The sequence below is a fragment of the Doryrhamphus excisus genome, linkage group LG19, assembly GCF_037039965.1.
Source record: "Doryrhamphus excisus strain RoL-2023G ecotype Guam linkage group LG19, RoL_Dexc_Guam_v1.1, whole genome shotgun sequence".
NCBI lineage: Eukaryota > Metazoa > Chordata > Actinopteri > Syngnathiformes > Syngnathidae > Doryrhamphus > Doryrhamphus excisus.
Window position 1 is genome coordinate 7,076,395 of NC_136375.1, and position 17,041 is coordinate 7,093,435.

A 17,041-nucleotide genomic window follows, 5' to 3' on the forward strand; every position below is an offset into this window, starting at 1 on the left:
CAAAACTACATGCAGACTACATTACCAAGATGTGCGATAAACTCCTGTGCCGAGTCAACACATTTCAGCAGCCTCTTCAGGAACTTGTAGGCAAAGCGTTTCTCCATGGATGAAGAGTCCTGCTCCATGTCCTTCAGACCTCTGTGATGTGAAGCGTTGATCATATAAATCCCAGAAAAAATTCATGCAGGTGAAAAACACTTGAGTTGAGCCAGCTAAAAGAACCACCGAAAAATAAATTGGACCTTGTTATGGCGTAACCGCTTATCTGCAGGAACTTGAAGAGCTCCTGCGCCTTCTCTCGGTCTCGGTACTTCTCTTTAGCAGTCAGGGTATCATAGGGTACCAACAGCGGGTGGGTCCTTCCTCCTGGTAGGCCATGTTAGGTTCATAATCATCGTTATTAACAATACGATATATATATACGAATATTTACATCCAGAGTTTCTGAACTTAACTTAACTACACACCAAATGTGCTCACTCATACCTTTGCTAATGAGTTCACTTTTCTTCTTCTTGGCCCAGATGTTGTGATAATTTTCCGCAATCATCTCAACCATGCCCTGTGGATAACATAGAATAGAAAGAATTTTTTATGGTGCGACATGTTGATTTGCATATTGGTGTCCAATCTGTCAGACTTGTTTACAAGGCCTAATAAGCCCTATGTAGCCTATACAGTAGAGCCCAACTGTTCATAGGGGTAAACATTTTTATTACTACCCCTAGAATATTATTATTTGCTATTTATATGTATTTATTATTATTAAATGCAAAGACAAAATCTATTTTATACATTAAGTAACAATTAAAGGGCATACAGCAGGGGTCTCAAAATGTGGCCCGCAGGACACTAGTTTGAGGCCCCCGTCTTGATATGAAAGTTTAATGTTAGTGCGGCCCGCGCAAGTTTGATATGGATGCTGTATGGTATCATGTACCCAGAAAAAATTATTACGTTTAATTAATGTTCATATTAAAGGTTAAATAACTGTTAATAGTTATCCTCCCTATCCGTGTGGAAGTGGTACGTTTTTGGTTAGTTAAGTTTAAAGGAAATAACTTGAAGGCTACCGTTTAGGTCGCTAGCTCTCTAGTTTGCGAATTAGCATGTGTCTCAAGACCCTGCAGTTGCGCAATATGTTGTAAATAAAGAGTATAAATGTGACTATAGTCGTGTTTTGTCATGTCTACAGGGCTCTAATAATGCTTTGTTCATTTTAATCCGAAAAAAATAATTTGTCTACCCACCAACTATATGTGGTTTCTTAAGTTTTTATTATTATTATTATATTTATTTATTACTGATTGATTGATTTTCTTTATTCTTGATTTGTTTATTTATTTTTCATCTTATTTTGTGTAGAAAAATAAAAAGTAAGATATTTGAGAACAGTGGAATGTTTTATCAGAGCTTTTCTTGTAGAACCAAAGCGACGTTTTTTAATTTTTTTTGTTTTAAATAAATGCGTTTTTTTTTTATTTAGGAAAACCTGATGCGGCCCAGTCTCACCCAGACCCTAGCTCCAGTGGCCCCCAAGTAAATTGAGTTTGAGACCCCTGGCATACAGTATACAGCAGTGGTCACCAAGGTCATTGAGTTATTGCAGTCTGGAACCATTTAACGAACCGCTGTATACAATATTGTACTTCCAATGCAACACTGTCCTGTTTAAAGCATCTTCCTGCTGGAACATGTTGAGTGAATTGACTTATGAAACAGCAAAAGTTTGGGCTGCATGGCGGTCGAGTGGTTAGTGCGCAGACCTCACAGCTAGGAGACCAGGGTTCAATTCTACTCTCGGCCATGTGTGGAGTTTGCATGTTCTCCCCGTGCATGCGTGGGTTTTTTATGTTAGGTTAATTAGCCACTCCAAATTGTCCATAGGTATGAATTTGAGTGTGAATGGTTGTTTGTCTATATGTGCTGGCCACCAGTCCAGGGTGTACCCCGCCTCTCGCCCGAAGACAGCTGGGATAGGCTCCAGCACCCCCGTGACCCTCGTGAGGAAAAGCAGTAGAAAATGAATGAATGAGTTCTCCTCCTATTTTGTGTGGAAGTGGTAACTTTTTGGCTTCTTATTTTGTCTTTCCCCACCCTTGGCCATCTCTGTGTGGAGTTTGCATGTTCTCCCCGTGCATGCGTGGGTTTTCTCCGGGTACTCCCGTTTCCTCCCACATTCCAAAAACATGCTAGGTTAATTAGCGACTCCAAATTGTCCATAGGTATGAATGTGAGTGTGAATGGTTGTTTGTCTATATGTGCCCTGTGATTGGCTGCCGACCAGTCCAGGGTGTACCCTGCCTCTCGCCCGAATGAATTAATTAATGAAAGCTGAAAATTGCAGCTTAATTTGCTGCATAGCTGCAGTACTCTAGTTTCCCCTGTAGATGGTGCATCAGACTACTTAATTATCATTCAAAATTTGATGACCAAGTATCTGGTTACTACTAATAGACATTCTGAATGTTGGACACAATGTTTGAACAATTACGGGTTAAAAAAAATCTAACCTGTAACTCTCTTGACAAGGTGACGTTTTGTAGATCCGTCGGAGCAGGACTGAATCCGTTGACCTACAAAGTTAGACAGAAAGTGTAAAAAAATAAAAAGAGAAATTTCCTCTTCCGACTTGACCTGAATCTCAGAGATCTTTCGCTGTTTTTCACTCTCCCGCAGTTGGAACATGGCTTCTCCTTCCTTGGTCCTCTCAATGTTCCAGCCCATGGCCAGCATGCTCTTCAACGACTCCCTCACCGGCCACCGGTATGTTTCTTTCTCCTGCCACACACAATCCACATTTATATTTACTACTGCCCGTTTTGGTATTGAAAGTAAGAAGATGTGCTCTTTGTTTGAATGTGCACGTACCTTCTCGCTAAGAGCTTTGTAAAGCTTAAGCAGTGGATGTTTTTTGCTGTGTTCATCCATACTTTCTCCATGTTTCCAGCCCGCCGACACCTAGAGCAGCCAACACAAAGGTGGCGATACGTCTTGATTGGCGTGCATCCCTATTATTCATTATAAATGCTACACAAACCTTCTCCGATGACCACTTCTCATGGGAATGCTCTGCATATTTGTTGGCAATGTACTCAAGTTTTTCAGGTAAGGAGATACTGCAAAAGAGAGACTTTTATGATGACATATTTGTATCTCGTAAACAGTCTGTTCACTAAATGTTTTTTTTTATTGGCCTATTGGTTTTAATAGTCAAATAAATGACACAATCTGTGTTTTATATTTGTGACAGACTTCTTACTTGGCAGTGTTTATGGGTTTGGGGTCAAAGTTCCCCTGTGCATCAATGGAAGCATGGTTCTCCAGTGTTGCTCCCAAACTGGCATCCACAAAGTCAGGAGGCAAGGCTCCAGCAATGGCACAAAGGCATGAGTTGGCCATTTTGAACAGGTCAGCATCATACTTCTATAAGCGTAGAGGACACACAGATGTTATACCAGCTATTTATCACATACTACAGTATTAATTGGCCCTGTACCCTAGAAAGCGCCCATGAATGATACGGGAAAAGGCCGAAATGATACTGTGTCAAAGCCCAGGGCAGTGATACTGATAAAATATAGAGTTTAACCATGTCCAGTATCAGCCCCCGTAGCTGTCCACTCAGAGCGCGTTGCTCTGGTATCGTGCCCGTGAAACAACCAATCAGAGAACAGCACACTAGTGCTTAGTACCTAGTGCTTCTCCAGTCACCAAAAAACCCAAACTTGATTAATGGAACTTTAATTGTCAGACATTGATAAGATAAGACTGTTGATAAAATATTATTGTTGAAATATTTTTGCAATTGTTGTGTTTACACTGTTTAGATATAATACATGTAATAAACTGAACATTTTCTGGAAACAAAATGGTCTTTTGATTAAATAGTACGTGGTCTCGGACTGATACTGACACTTGGGGGCATGATACTGGGCCTGATACCAGACAAACCATGTGATGATCTTATTATCACATACTATTTAATCATGAGCTTATTATCACATACTATTTAATCAAAAGACCATTTTGTTTCCAGAAAATTTTCAGTTTATTACATGTATTATATCTAAACAGTGTAAACAATGTGTTCACGCTCGTGCGCTGTTCTCCGATTGGTTGTCTCACGGGCACGATACCAGAGCAGCACGCTCTGAGTGGACAGCTACGGGGGCTGATACTGGACATGGTTAAACTCTATATTTTATCAGTATCACTGCCCTGGGCTTTGACACAGTATCATTTCGTCCTTTTCCCGTATCATTCATGGGCGCTTTCTAGACAATTAATACTGTAGTATGTGATAATAAGATCATCACATGGTTTGTCTGGTATCAGGCCAGGTATCATGCACCCGCGTGCCAGTATCAGCCCGAGACCGAAGGTACTGACACTTGGGGGCATGATACCTGGCCTGATACCATACAAACCATGTGATAACCTATACGTAAGTACAGGTCAGAGGAGAGGGTAACGTTGGGCTGTCACAGACTTTTAAATGATTCATCGGTATCATATTTTTTCCTGATCATGAAAACTAAAAAAACATTTTTTTTAATTTGAATGTGTTCATAACAGGAGATATTCATGTTACACATATTAATATCGGCTTATCGGTATCAGAAATTGAGAGTTGGACAATATTGACATATTGGTTTTCAGCAGTAAAGCCAATATATTATCATATTTTTTCTTTGTACTTGTATTTTGTACTCGTTCCTGTAGATCTAACCGTGTATGGTCTCGTTTTGTGACACTCAAGGAACATTCAAAATGATGCCTCGTCGGTACCTTTTGAGAGAGGGAGTCAAAGATTCCCCAGAAGAGTTTCTTGGTCAGGAGGAGCTCCTCTTCTGAAGCTATGCCAAAGCTGCCCATCCCAGACGGAAGGCAGTAGTACTTCCAGTTTTGCTCATAGTGGTTGGTAAGTAGCTACAAGTTGAACACATAAAATAAAACTTAAAAAAATTTAAATAAATCACATAAAATTTCATTCTGAAAAATATTGCTCCCGTCAAAAAGACAAATAATTTGAAAGAGGAGTGAGAGACGCCATCTACATCAAAGTTCCCCCACATAGAATGGCGTCCTTTCATGTGTTCAAATGATTCAGTAATTTAGCCTCTACTTTGGATCCTGAACCAACTCCTCCGACTAAGGCTGTCCTACCTAGTAAGTAGTAATTTTACATCCACTATAAAATACTAATGGTACAATTGAGAATGGACTACTGCAACAGTATTCTCTACGGTACACCTTCCAAAACCCTCAACAAACTACAATATATTCAGAACTCCAACTCCTCCAAAACCTCCACTGGCTTCCCGTCCCCCAACGCATTCACTTCCAAATTCTTCTTATCACCTACAAAGCCCTCCACAATCTGACCCCCCCCCCCCCCCATATGTCACAGACCTGCTACATCCACACAATCCCCCGCATCCCCTTCGCTCCTCAGACTCCCCTGTAAGACCAAGCTCCGAACCTAGGGAGACAGAGCCTTCTCCATCGCTGCCCCCACCCTCTGGAACTCTTTGCCCCATTCACTCCGTGCTTGCCCTGACCTTCCCACCTTCAAAAAACAACTAAAAACCCACCTCTTTAAATCTGTTTTTAATGTCTAACCTTTTATATCTGACTGCTGTGCCCCACCCCGCTTTTACTCATGTTTTTACTATACTCATGTTTTTACTCATGTATTAACCAATGAATGCTGTATTTTGGTGTATCTTTTATTCTGTTTACTTGTTTTATTCAACTTCATTCTTTTGTAAAGTGTCTTTGAGTATCTTGAAAAGCGCTATACAAATAAAATGTATTATTATTATTATTATTATATTATTATTTACAAAGAAGCTCCTCCCGGTCCAGCTGATCTTCAGACTTTTCCTCAACAGTAAATTGACACCACAATCACTGATTTTAATTAGAATATCATGAAGAAATGGGAGGTGTGCCTTCTTACCCGGAGAGGTATCTGACAGTATTCGGTCAGCATGGGGACATCAAACACCAAACGCCTGAGCAGCTGTTGCATCATGGAAGGGCGCAGATGCCTAGAAAGTAAATTTAAATGTATGAATTTAAAATGTAGACAGCAGAATGAAAAGAAAAGTCTCCAGACCAGGTTGGATTGTGGGTGTCGCTTACCAACGTCACCAGATAGTGTAGCTACCACTAAGAGTTCTACATCCATTTAGGGATTGTAATACAAGTGATATTTAATTATGGCGGACCGTTTGATATACAGTTGTGTTCAAAATGATTCAAGATCAATTTCAGATCAAAGAAGGACTTGTAAATTAGACAAATGCAACTTAAATCACAACAATATTTTTTGTAATATACCAACAAATGTCCTTTCTGTCATTACCACTTTGACTAAATTATTCAACCCCTTGGTCACATATGTACATCTTTATCAGATTTAAGTCAGGCGATTGCAATGGCCGCTCCAGAATCTCTCAGCCCTTTGTCTTTGGTAGATTTGGAGGTATGCTTGGTATTGTTGTCCGGTTGGAAGGTCCAATGTTTCCCAAGCTTCAGTTTTGTCCCTGACTGCAGGACATTTACACCCAAGATTTCCTGGTAGTTAACTGAATTCATGGTACCTCGTTCTTCCTGTTGCTATTCTTATGATTGGTCATCTTTCATTCATTCATTCATTCATTCATTTTCTACCGCTTTTCCTCACGAGGGTCGTGGGGGATGCTGGAGCCTATCCCAGCTGTCTTCGCGCAAGAGGCGGGGTACACCCTGGACTGGTGGCCAGCCAATCACAGGGCACATATAGACAAACAACCATTCACACTCACATTCATACCTATGGACAATTTGGAGTCACCAATTAACCTAGCATGTTTTTGGAATGTGGGAGGAAACCGGAGTACCCGGAGAAAACCCACGCATGCACGGGGAGAACATGCAAACTCCACACAGAGATGGCCGAGGGTGGAATTGAACCTCCTAGCTGTGAGGTCTGCGCGCTAATCACTCGGCCGCAGTGCCACCTCTTGAACAACCATAACTAATTAATTTCCCGTGAGTAACAGTCTCAACACTGCTCATGACATCATATTTAACATGTTAGTATTCAGCGTGATTAACTTATTTTTACACTTCTATGATATCGGAGTAAAGCAGAGGGTCTTGTCTCATGTTAATATGATGAGTGGTTAACTTACTTTTACACTTGTAAGTCCATCAAAATGCAACCATTCACATTCATACCTATGGACAATTTGGAGTGGCCATTAACCTAGCATGTTTTTGGAATGGCATGTTTTGGAGGAAACCGGAGTACCCAGAGAAAACCCACGCATGCACGGGGAGAACATGCAATGGACATGCATGGACAATCTGGAGTCGCCAATTAACCTAGCATGTTTTTGGAATGTGGGAGGAAACCCACGCATGCGCGGGGAGAACATGCAAACTCCACACAGAGATGGCCGAGGGTGGAATTGAACCCTGGTCTCTTAGCTGTGAGGTCTGCGCGCTAACCACTCGTTGGTCATCTTTCAGGGGTTGAATAATTTTGTCAGTGAGTAAACCACTAAAAGGGCATTTCTTATTGTATTAGAAAAAATATTGTTGTCATTTTAATTGCGTTAGTTGCAGTTATTTTAGAACTCATTGTAAGATTTTATTATAAACATTCTTTTCAATTTCCAAATACTTTCTGCAATGGAGGTTGAATCATTTTGAAACGCAACTGCAGCTCTTGTATTGCTGTGCCTAACGAAGTATGAGCAAGTACGTGCAATGCAAGAAAAGAAGCATAACAGAAGATGTGCACCAAACGTCCTCCCCCCAGCTTACTTGCAGATAGCCAGCAGACACTCCTGAATCACATCTCTCTGGGCTTTGGTGAGGGAACGTCCTTTGGACAGCCGGTAGATGGTTTGAAGCGTGGCGTCGATCAGCTGTGCGTGGTGCTCCGTGCTGGCAAATAAGGCGGCGCAGCGGGTCAGCAGGGGCAGCAGAGCTGTACCGATGTACCTGTTCATGGCCAACGCCGTCTCAGAGGTGCTCAGAACCTCCTGTGGCACAGATGATAATGAAATAATGAATATACAGGAGATAAAGAGTCAAGGCGAGCGGTCGATTATGCAAAATCAAAAAAGTCAAGGACAGTGGGGTTTGAAAATCTCAATTTTCTCGTGACGGAACTGCCGAGCATCATTAAGGGGCAAGGAGACACAGGCTGAATATGAATGAGGAAAAAAAAAGATTTTATGCCTCATGAAAACTTGAGAAAGACATTTCATTAGGTACACCAGCACAATCAAAACAAATGCTTAGTTTTGAATTTAACAAAATGTTCTTACATAAGCTAATGAAAATATTAGAAACACTATTATTCATTCATTCATTCATTTTCTACCGCTTTCTCCTCACAAGGGTCGCGGGGGGTGCTGGAGCCTATCCCAGCTGTCTTTAAGCGAGAAGCGGGGTACACCCTGGACTGGTGGCCAGCCAATCACAGGGCACATATAGACAAACAACCATTCACACTCACATTCATACCTATGGACAATTTGGAGTGGCCAATTAACCTAGCATGTTTTTGGAATGTGGGAGGAAACCGGAGTACCCGGAGAAAACCCACGCATGCACGGGGAGAACATGCAAACTCCACACAGAGATGGCCGAGGGTGGAATTGAACCCTGGTCTCCTAGCTGTGAGGTCTGTGCGCTAACCACTAGACCGCCGTGCCGCCAGAAACACTATTATAATATTGTAAAAATTTCATATTTGATACAGATCACACATGCGCTCTTTTCTCCTTACTCACCGTGTCTAAGGATGCAGCAGCTTGGAGGTCGGGCAGGAAGCCAACTTCTAACAGCTGGAGGAGGAAGCTCTGGTCCTCGATGCCGTACACTCTGTCCAGGAAGAGCACCATGGGGGCCTTGTGGTCCGGACAAAAACAGGCTGACATGTCGGGCTCTGTCACTGTGCCATCTATAAATGAATATTAACATATTAACGTTTCATTTCATAACACTGCACACATGTTGGCATCACATATTTAGTGTCATTTTCGCCTAACGCACCTTTATTAAGCACAGGTTTTTTCAGCGGGATGCTGATGACACCAACCAGGTCTGTTGTGGGAACCAGAGAGCGTAGAATTGCTCGTATACGAAGGGCCTCACCTTTACCAGCATTGATGAGCTACCAAAGACACAAAAGCCTTCAAATACAAAATCTATTACGTGTACGGTTACGATTACTGTACGCTTGTTTTTTATGAGCCTTCTATAATCAAAAAGCCTCACATGCATCTCAGGTGCACATCGACCCAGGAGGTCAATGAGGGCAGAGTAGAAGGACATGATGGCGTTGCCCATGTGAATTACTTCCTCCTCTTCATCACCAGATCTGAAGTACACACACATAATCATTAGTAGTTGGAAACCATGGAAACAGATAACATACAGATTTTCATACAATATTGCACACAAAAAACTAGTCCATTTTCCCTGTACCGTATTCATTCATTCATTTTCTACCGCTTTTTCCTCACGAGGGTCGCAGGGGGTGCTGGAGCCTATCCCAGCTGTCAGCAAGCCAATCACAGAGCACATATAGACAAACAACCATTCACACTCACATTCATGTTCTGTGACTGCATCACGCAAGAGTGTAATAAGCCTAATGTTGCTTCAAAAGAAGTTATGAAACTGATTCCAACCCAGTTGTGATGGCGGTGGAGGGTTTGGGCAGGTCCAGAGCAGGATCCTCGGAGATCTTGATGGCCTCCTTCATGGCCGCCAGCAGACCCTGGCCCCCCTCTCCCCTCAGGGCGGGACCGAAACACTCTGGACGTCGGATGAGCAGCTTCACCACCACATTGGCATTCTCCTCCACACTCTCACCTGGTATGCAAAGATAGCATTGAGGTAAAGTGTGATGATAACCACAGAACTGAAAATGGCACTTATTAGAACATCAAAAAGTAGATATCTGTGTCCTAGATGAGATGAAAAATAAATAAACAAATCAAGAATACAGAAAATCAATCAATCAGTAATAAATAAATATAATAATAATAAATAATTATTACAATAAATAATAATAATATTTTTTTCAGATTAAAATGAACAAAGCATTATTAGAGCCCTGTAGACATGACAAAACACGACTATAGTCACATTTATACTCTTTTTATTTACGACATATTGCGCAACTGCAGGGTCTTGAGACACATGCTAACTCGCAAACTAGAGAGCTAGCGACCTAAACGGTAGCCTTCAAGTTATTTCTTAAATAGCCAAAAACTTACCACTTCCACACTGATAGGGAGGATAACTATTAACAGTTATTTAACCTTTAACATGAACATTAATCAAACGTAATATTTTTTTCTGGGTACATGATACCATACAGCATCCATATCAAACTTGCGCAGGCCGCACTAACATTAAACTTTCATATCAAGGCGGGGGCCTCAAACTAGTGTCCTGCGGGCCACATTTGGCCCACGGGCCGTGAGTTTGAGACCCGGTGGAAATGTTTCCAATTGCAGAATTTTGTGGTTTGACGTCTAAAGAGAACTTTGAGCCGAAGAAAACCTCACCATGGGACAATCTTAGGCAAACTTTCATTGGTAATAGTCGTACTGCGAGAGTACATCAGAAACGTGCATCACGTCTTGCGTGGGTACGTACAGTGCATCCGGAAAGTATTCACAGCGCTTCACTTTTTCTACATTTTGTCATGTTACAGCCTCATTCCAAATTGTATTAAATTAATCTCTTACCTCAAAATTCTACACAAAATACTCCATTATGACAATGTGAAAAAAGGTTTTTTTGACATGTTTTGAATTTATTAAAACTAGAAAACAAAAAAATCACATTTACATAAGTATTCACAGCCTTTGCCATGAAGCTCAAAATTGAGCTCAGGTGCATCTTTTTTCCACTGATCATCCTTGAGATCTTTCTACAGCTTAATTGGAGTCCACCTGCAGTAAATTCAGTTGATTGGACATGATTTGGAAATATAATAACTGTCTATATAAGGTCCCACAGTTGACTGTGCATGTCAGAGCACAAACACCAAGCATGAAGTCAAAAGAACTGTCTGTAGACCTGCGAGACAGGATTGTCTTGAGGCACAAATCTGGGGAAGGATACAGAAAAATTTCTGCTGCTTTGAAGGTCCCAATGAGCACAGTGGCCTCCATTATTCGTAAATGGAAGACGTTTGGAACCACCAGGACTCTTCCTAGAGCTGGCCGGCCTTCTAAACTGAGCAATCGGGGAAGAAGGGCCTTAGTCAGGGAGGTGACCAAGGCCCCGATGGTCACTCTGTCAGAGCTCCAGCGTTCCTCTGTGGAGAGAGGAGAGCCTTCCAGAAGGACAACCATCTCTGCAGCAATCCACCAATCAGGCCTGTATGGTAGAGTGGCCAGACGAAAGCCATCAGACCAGAGAATTTTGTTTCTCATGGTCTGAGAGTCATTCAGGTGCTTTTTGGCAAATTCCAGACGGGCTGCCATGTTCCTTTTACTAAGGAGTGGCTTTCGTCTGGCCACTCTACCATACAGGCCTGATTGGTGGATTGCTGCAGAGATGGTTGTCCTTCTGGAAGGCTCTCCTCTCTCCACAGAGGAACGCTGGAGCTCTGACAGAGTGACCATCGGGGCCTTGGTCACCTCCCTGACTAAGGCCCTTCTTCCCCGATCGCTCAGTTTAGAAGGCCGGCCAGCTCTAGGAAGAGTCCTGGTGGTTCCAAACGTCTTCCATTTACGAATAATGGAGGCCACTGTGCTCATTGGGACCTTCAAAGCAGCAGAAATGTTTCTGTATCCTTCCCCAGATTTGTGCCTCAAGACAATCCTGTCTTGCAGGTCTACAGACAGTTCTTTTGACTTCATGCTTGGTGTTTGTGCTCTGACATGCACAGTCAACTGTGGGACCTTATATAGACAGTTATTATATTTCCAAATCATGTCCAATCAACTGAATTTACTGCAGGTGGACTCCAATTAAGCTGTAGAAAGATCTCAAGGATGATCAGTAGAAAAAAGATGCACCTGAGCTCAATTTTGAGCTTCATGGCAAAGGCTGTGAATACTTATGTAAATGTGATTTTTTTCTTTTCTATTTTTAATAAATTCAAAACATGTCAAAAAAACCTTTTTTCACATTGTCATAATGGAGTATTTTGTGTAGAATTTTGAGGTAAGAGATTAATTTAATACAATTTGGAATGAGGCTGTAACATGACAAAATGTAGAAAAAGTGAAGCGCTGTGAATACTTTCCGGATGCACTGTACGTACGTAGCATATGACGCCAGCAGTACAGCTGTTGAGCAGTATTCCTGTGTACATTAACATTGGCATCTGCTTACCGTTGCAGAAGACTGCAAACCTCAAGAAGGACAAGTAGCGCTCTCCCTCTATGGGGTTCCAGCCCAGGTCTGGGTAGCCTTTAGCCACCAGCATGGCACAACTCTGAAGACCGCATCCTGCCAGGTATGTCACCACCTACACACACACACAGATACACAGTTTCACTCTATGCTACGTTAATGGTGTACTCCGTCTTTGTGACGTTCACTGACTGTTGGTTTGATGGATTTGCTGAGTAAGCTTTATCTTGCAGTACAAAGTCATACTTCATTGTTCCCTGGGAAAGCATGGGTGGTACAAGGCCTCGGTTTGCTTACTAACGATTCATCTCCTTGGTGATTGGTCAACTGCTACACTTCATTCTAATGACAGCAGAACATCAACATTACGCAGAAATTGCATATTTGTTTTATGCCAAAGATAATTTCTCATTTGTCATTGTTGAGCATGTGTCATACACCAAAAAAAAAAGAAAATATACACATCTATGATATTATGATATATGATATATGATATTGTTAAGCCTTTTTTTTAAAAAATAGAACAAGCTTATTAGTAGCGTCCGGCCAGACGCAGTTGTGTGGTGGCCATTTTGGGTTTAGATGACCCTCAGCCTTGTCTCACAGGTAGGTTCATTGAAGGTAGTTATTGAGCTCCTACACACACTCGTGACCAATTATTGTATATTGTATACATACTGTATATTGTAATTCTTGAAATGAATTAAGTTTTAATAAGTTTTAACGCAATCTGGACGAAGATGTTGCTGCTCCGTGTCCTCACTGCTGTCCATCTATATCTGTCCTTACAGATTACTGTATTTTGTTACTGTGGTGCCATATCCTGGGACCCGTAACACATATACTGTAAGTGTACATAAAAATGCCTCACAGACAAGATAGAAACTGAAAAGTGCAACAAAACTGACTACTTGCAATGGCACATTTTTTGATTGGCCTAATAGTGAGTGTTGAAGCGCCAAAGAACTGGAGTCTGAGGCGGAGTGTCAAATTTGAGAGAAAACTTTTTTCTTGCAAAAATTAACTTGCACTCTTTGCTACATGAGACATGAAAGCCCCGTCTCTCAACCACAACAGGAAGCGGAAAAACCCCCGTCCCTTGCGTCCACCCCTCCGGGGTGAATTATGTCCCGGTAACCTACCACTACAGTGTATTTGTTTTTATTTACTGTTCAGTTATTGAGTTCTTAGTACCACAGAAACCAACCTTTTCTAGATCCGGCTCCTCCAAGGCCAGAGCGAGGCCGTTGTTGTCCATCACCGATGATGCGGCAACATCCAGCGGAGTGGAGCCCCGCATTGCTTCAGAAGCTACAACACACAAAACATCCTTTCATTCCTTTCTTATGCATAGCAAAACCTGATAAAAACTGGTTTAAAAAATGACTTATTAGTTAACCATTCCATTTAACAACTTGTATTCATTCGGCTTGATCCATGAATCAATACATACCCAGACCAACACTGCTATTCTCTAGCAGGTAGCTCAGGTGGTCAAACATGGCTTTCTGGTTCTGGCGACTGATGCGACAGAAATAGCACAAAAAGCGACAACAGCTCGCAACCATCTTGGGGAAGGCAATTTCCTGTGGATAAACGGCAAAAACAGGTTTTAATCGGGACCAAAATACAGATGTTGGAACTGGACTGAAGCCTATACTAGCTGAGTAAAGAGTACTGGTCAATCACATGACACACATAAACACTCACATTCACACTAATTAACAATTTGGGGTCTCCAATGAACCTAACATGCATGTTTTGGGGATGTGGGAGAAAGGCAGAGTATAGACTAAGAGTATAAATATTTACCAGGGGTCTCAAACTCAATTTACCTGGGGGCCACCGGAACTCGGTTCTGGGTGAAGCCGGGCCGCATCAGGTTTTAAAAAAAAAAAAAAAAACCCAAAACGCATTTATTAAAAACTGAAACAAAAAATCAAAAAACTATCTTCAATGCTTTTGCTTCTGCTACACCCTACACTTTTTCAGTACTTTGGTTCCGGTTTTCCCACACCAAAATATCTGATAAAACATTCCACTGTTCTCAAATATCTTAATTTTTATTTTTCTATACACAAAATAAGATAAAATAAACAAATTAAGAATAAAGACAATAAATCAATCAGTAATAAATAAGTAAAATAATAATAAAACAGCAAATAAGAAAAACGTAAGAAACCACATACAGTTGGTAGAGATTATTTTTTTCAGATTGAAATGTACAGTATTAACAGTTATTTAACCTTTAACATGAACATGAATGAAACTTAATAATTTGACCCAATTAGCAAGTTAGCATTGTACTCAGTTCCATCTGGGAGCAGCGTCGTAACTTTAACAACATGTTTGATGAGATACTTTATCTTGACGTGTATTTTCCGTTTTATTCCAAATCATTTCCTGCATTTATTTGTACCCAGCGTCATAAGCCTTTAGCTTCATTGCTAATCCAAAGCAAAACGGGGCGGGGTAACAGGGTAGGGTAACAGTATGGGCGGGGCAAAATCATGTTAATTGTGTCCGGTGTGCACACAGCTTTAAGCTGTCATTTTAACATTAAACTTTAGTATCAAGGTGGGGGCCTCAAACTAGTGTCTTGCGGGCCGCGAGTTTGAGACCCCTGGTATATGGAGTATATAATGAATTTCCAAATCTAATCTATCATTGGATTTATGGATTCATTTATTTGTCAACCCTGTATCTGCAGAATAACTCAACAATATTTTTGGGGTCAAAAATGGCAAAATCCACAGCCTTGCATATTGGCTGATTTTTTTTTTCTGCAGAAAACATAAAATTTTCTGTAAAATTGGTAATGTATAAATACCTGCCAAATGTACAGCATACGTACGTATGTTACTGTGAGAGAGCCCACGCTATGTCTTCATGTTCTACTGAGATTTAATTTCCCAGTTTGTTCGGCTTGCATTAAATGCAGCATACTAGTTGTGCGCTATTGAGGCTCAATCCGGCCTCAAAACTTGCAGCGAGTGAATAAATTATCATAAATCCGTACTGGAATTTCGAGAGGCAAACAGTGTGGATTATATAGACACCACTTCAAGACTGCTCGCTTCTCGTCCGGTACACCGATTCCATCTGCTCACTGATCATCTTAAATCAGGGGTCTCAAACTCAATTTGCGACTGGGCCGCATCAGGTTTTCCAAAAAAAAAAAAAAAAAAAAAAACGCATTTATTAAAAACAGAAAAATGAATAAACTTTACTTTGGTTCAGATTTTCTACAATAAAAGCTCTGATAAAACATTCCACTGTTCTCAAATATCTTAATTTTTATTTTTCTACACAAAATAAGATGAAAAATAAATAAACAAATCAAGAATAAAGAAAATGTAGACATGACAAAACACGACTATAGTCACATTTATACTCTTTTTATTTACAACATATTGCGCAACTGCAGGGTCTTGAGACACATGCTAACTCGCAAACTAGAGAGCTAGTGACCTAAACGGTAGCCTTCAAGTTATTTCCTTTAAACTTAAAAAGCCAAAAACGTACCACTTCCACATGGATAGGGAGGATAACTATTAACAGTTATTTAACCTTTAACATGAACATTAATCAAACGTAATAATTTTTTCTGGGTACATGATACCATACAGCATCAAACTTGCGCGGGCCGCACTAACATTAAACTTTCATATCAAGACGGGGGCCTAAACTAGCGTCCTGCGGGCCACATGTTTGAGACCCCTGTCTTAAATGATCATTCATGAGGGCGGCGTGTCGGAGTTTGACACAAATATTGGATATCATGAGATGGTGTTCCTAATGTTGTGGCTGGTTATTCCATGTTACAGCAGGTTTTTTTACCCAACATATGTGACCAGTCAGAAAAGCCAGTGGGTCCCACATTGAACCAACATCACCCTGCCTGAGATGCATTATTGTGTAACCCCACAATAATAACACATTATTGTGTAAAAAAAAAAATGCATTTATTAAAAACAGAAAAATGAATAAACTTTGCTTTGGTTCCAATTTTCTACAATAAAAGCTCTGATAAAACATTCCACTGTTCTCAAATATCTTACTTTTTATTTAGCCCAATGCGGCCCGTGGGCCCGTGAGTTTGAGACCCCTGGATTAAACTATCACATTTATTCTAGTTGAATGCAAACCAACCTGTGACTTGTCTCCACCGAGCACGTTGACCATGACCTGCATTACCGTCTCATGCATGCCCAGCACTCTCATGAGGTTTGGATGTTGGTAGAAAACTTTATTGTTCATAATGTCCCTAAAGACAAAACAGATTAGTTGTGAAGGTCAGTTTATAATGTACTATAATGTACTTCTCATGTACTATATACTGTTTCTCAAAGCATTATGTTATATACCAAATATATGTTCTACTGTTTTTTAAGGCCCTGTAGTACTTCAGAATACCAGTTAAAGATCCTCTATATGGAAGCACCACTCTGCTTTTTTTAAAGGACCTACTAGAAAAACACAAGACAAAGATTCTATATAACAGGCTGACTCTACTCTACTTTAAAAATGCTCATTAAATCATCTCCTGTGTAACAGGAGCTTTCCCTACAAAAAAAAAAGAGTCAAGGACTATCTTCATGACAGGGGGCTCTGCTGCTTTTAAGTACTTGCTACACAAACGCTAATC

General features: G+C 40.9%; 1 protein-coding gene and 1 long non-coding RNA gene across 2 annotated transcripts in view; one reads left to right on the plus strand and one right to left on the minus strand.

Annotated features, from left to right (window-relative positions):
• Nucleotides 1-17,041, minus strand: part of ryr3 (ryanodine receptor 3) — a 124,680-nt gene that overhangs the window by 33,293 nt on the left and 74,346 nt on the right. The window contains exons 42-60 of the mRNA XM_058057853.2: nucleotides 16,546-16,660; nucleotides 13,847-13,979; nucleotides 13,601-13,704; nucleotides 12,373-12,508; nucleotides 9,705-9,888; nucleotides 9,289-9,391; nucleotides 9,064-9,184; nucleotides 8,802-8,971; nucleotides 7,825-8,045; nucleotides 5,969-6,059; nucleotides 4,795-4,935; nucleotides 3,266-3,429; nucleotides 3,044-3,122; nucleotides 2,875-2,964; nucleotides 2,641-2,784; nucleotides 2,517-2,579; nucleotides 490-565; nucleotides 246-369; nucleotides 26-141 (exon numbers count right to left, since the gene is read on the minus strand). Coding sequence (XP_057913836.2) covers nucleotides 26-141; nucleotides 246-369; nucleotides 490-565; nucleotides 2,517-2,579; nucleotides 2,641-2,784; nucleotides 2,875-2,964; nucleotides 3,044-3,122; nucleotides 3,266-3,429; nucleotides 4,795-4,935; nucleotides 5,969-6,059; nucleotides 7,825-8,045; nucleotides 8,802-8,971; nucleotides 9,064-9,184; nucleotides 9,289-9,391; nucleotides 9,705-9,888; nucleotides 12,373-12,508; nucleotides 13,601-13,704; nucleotides 13,847-13,979; nucleotides 16,546-16,660 — 2,375 coding nt within the window. The remainder of the gene's footprint in view (nucleotides 1-25; nucleotides 142-245; nucleotides 370-489; nucleotides 566-2,516; nucleotides 2,580-2,640; nucleotides 2,785-2,874; nucleotides 2,965-3,043; nucleotides 3,123-3,265; nucleotides 3,430-4,794; nucleotides 4,936-5,968; nucleotides 6,060-7,824; nucleotides 8,046-8,801; nucleotides 8,972-9,063; nucleotides 9,185-9,288; nucleotides 9,392-9,704; nucleotides 9,889-12,372; nucleotides 12,509-13,600; nucleotides 13,705-13,846; nucleotides 13,980-16,545; nucleotides 16,661-17,041) is intronic.
• Nucleotides 2,981-5,427, plus strand: LOC144902110 (uncharacterized). The gene is made up of 3 exons (XR_013630377.1): nucleotides 2,981-3,111; nucleotides 3,257-3,414; nucleotides 4,766-5,427. It is a non-coding gene; the product is annotated as an uncharacterized LOC144902110 (long non-coding RNA).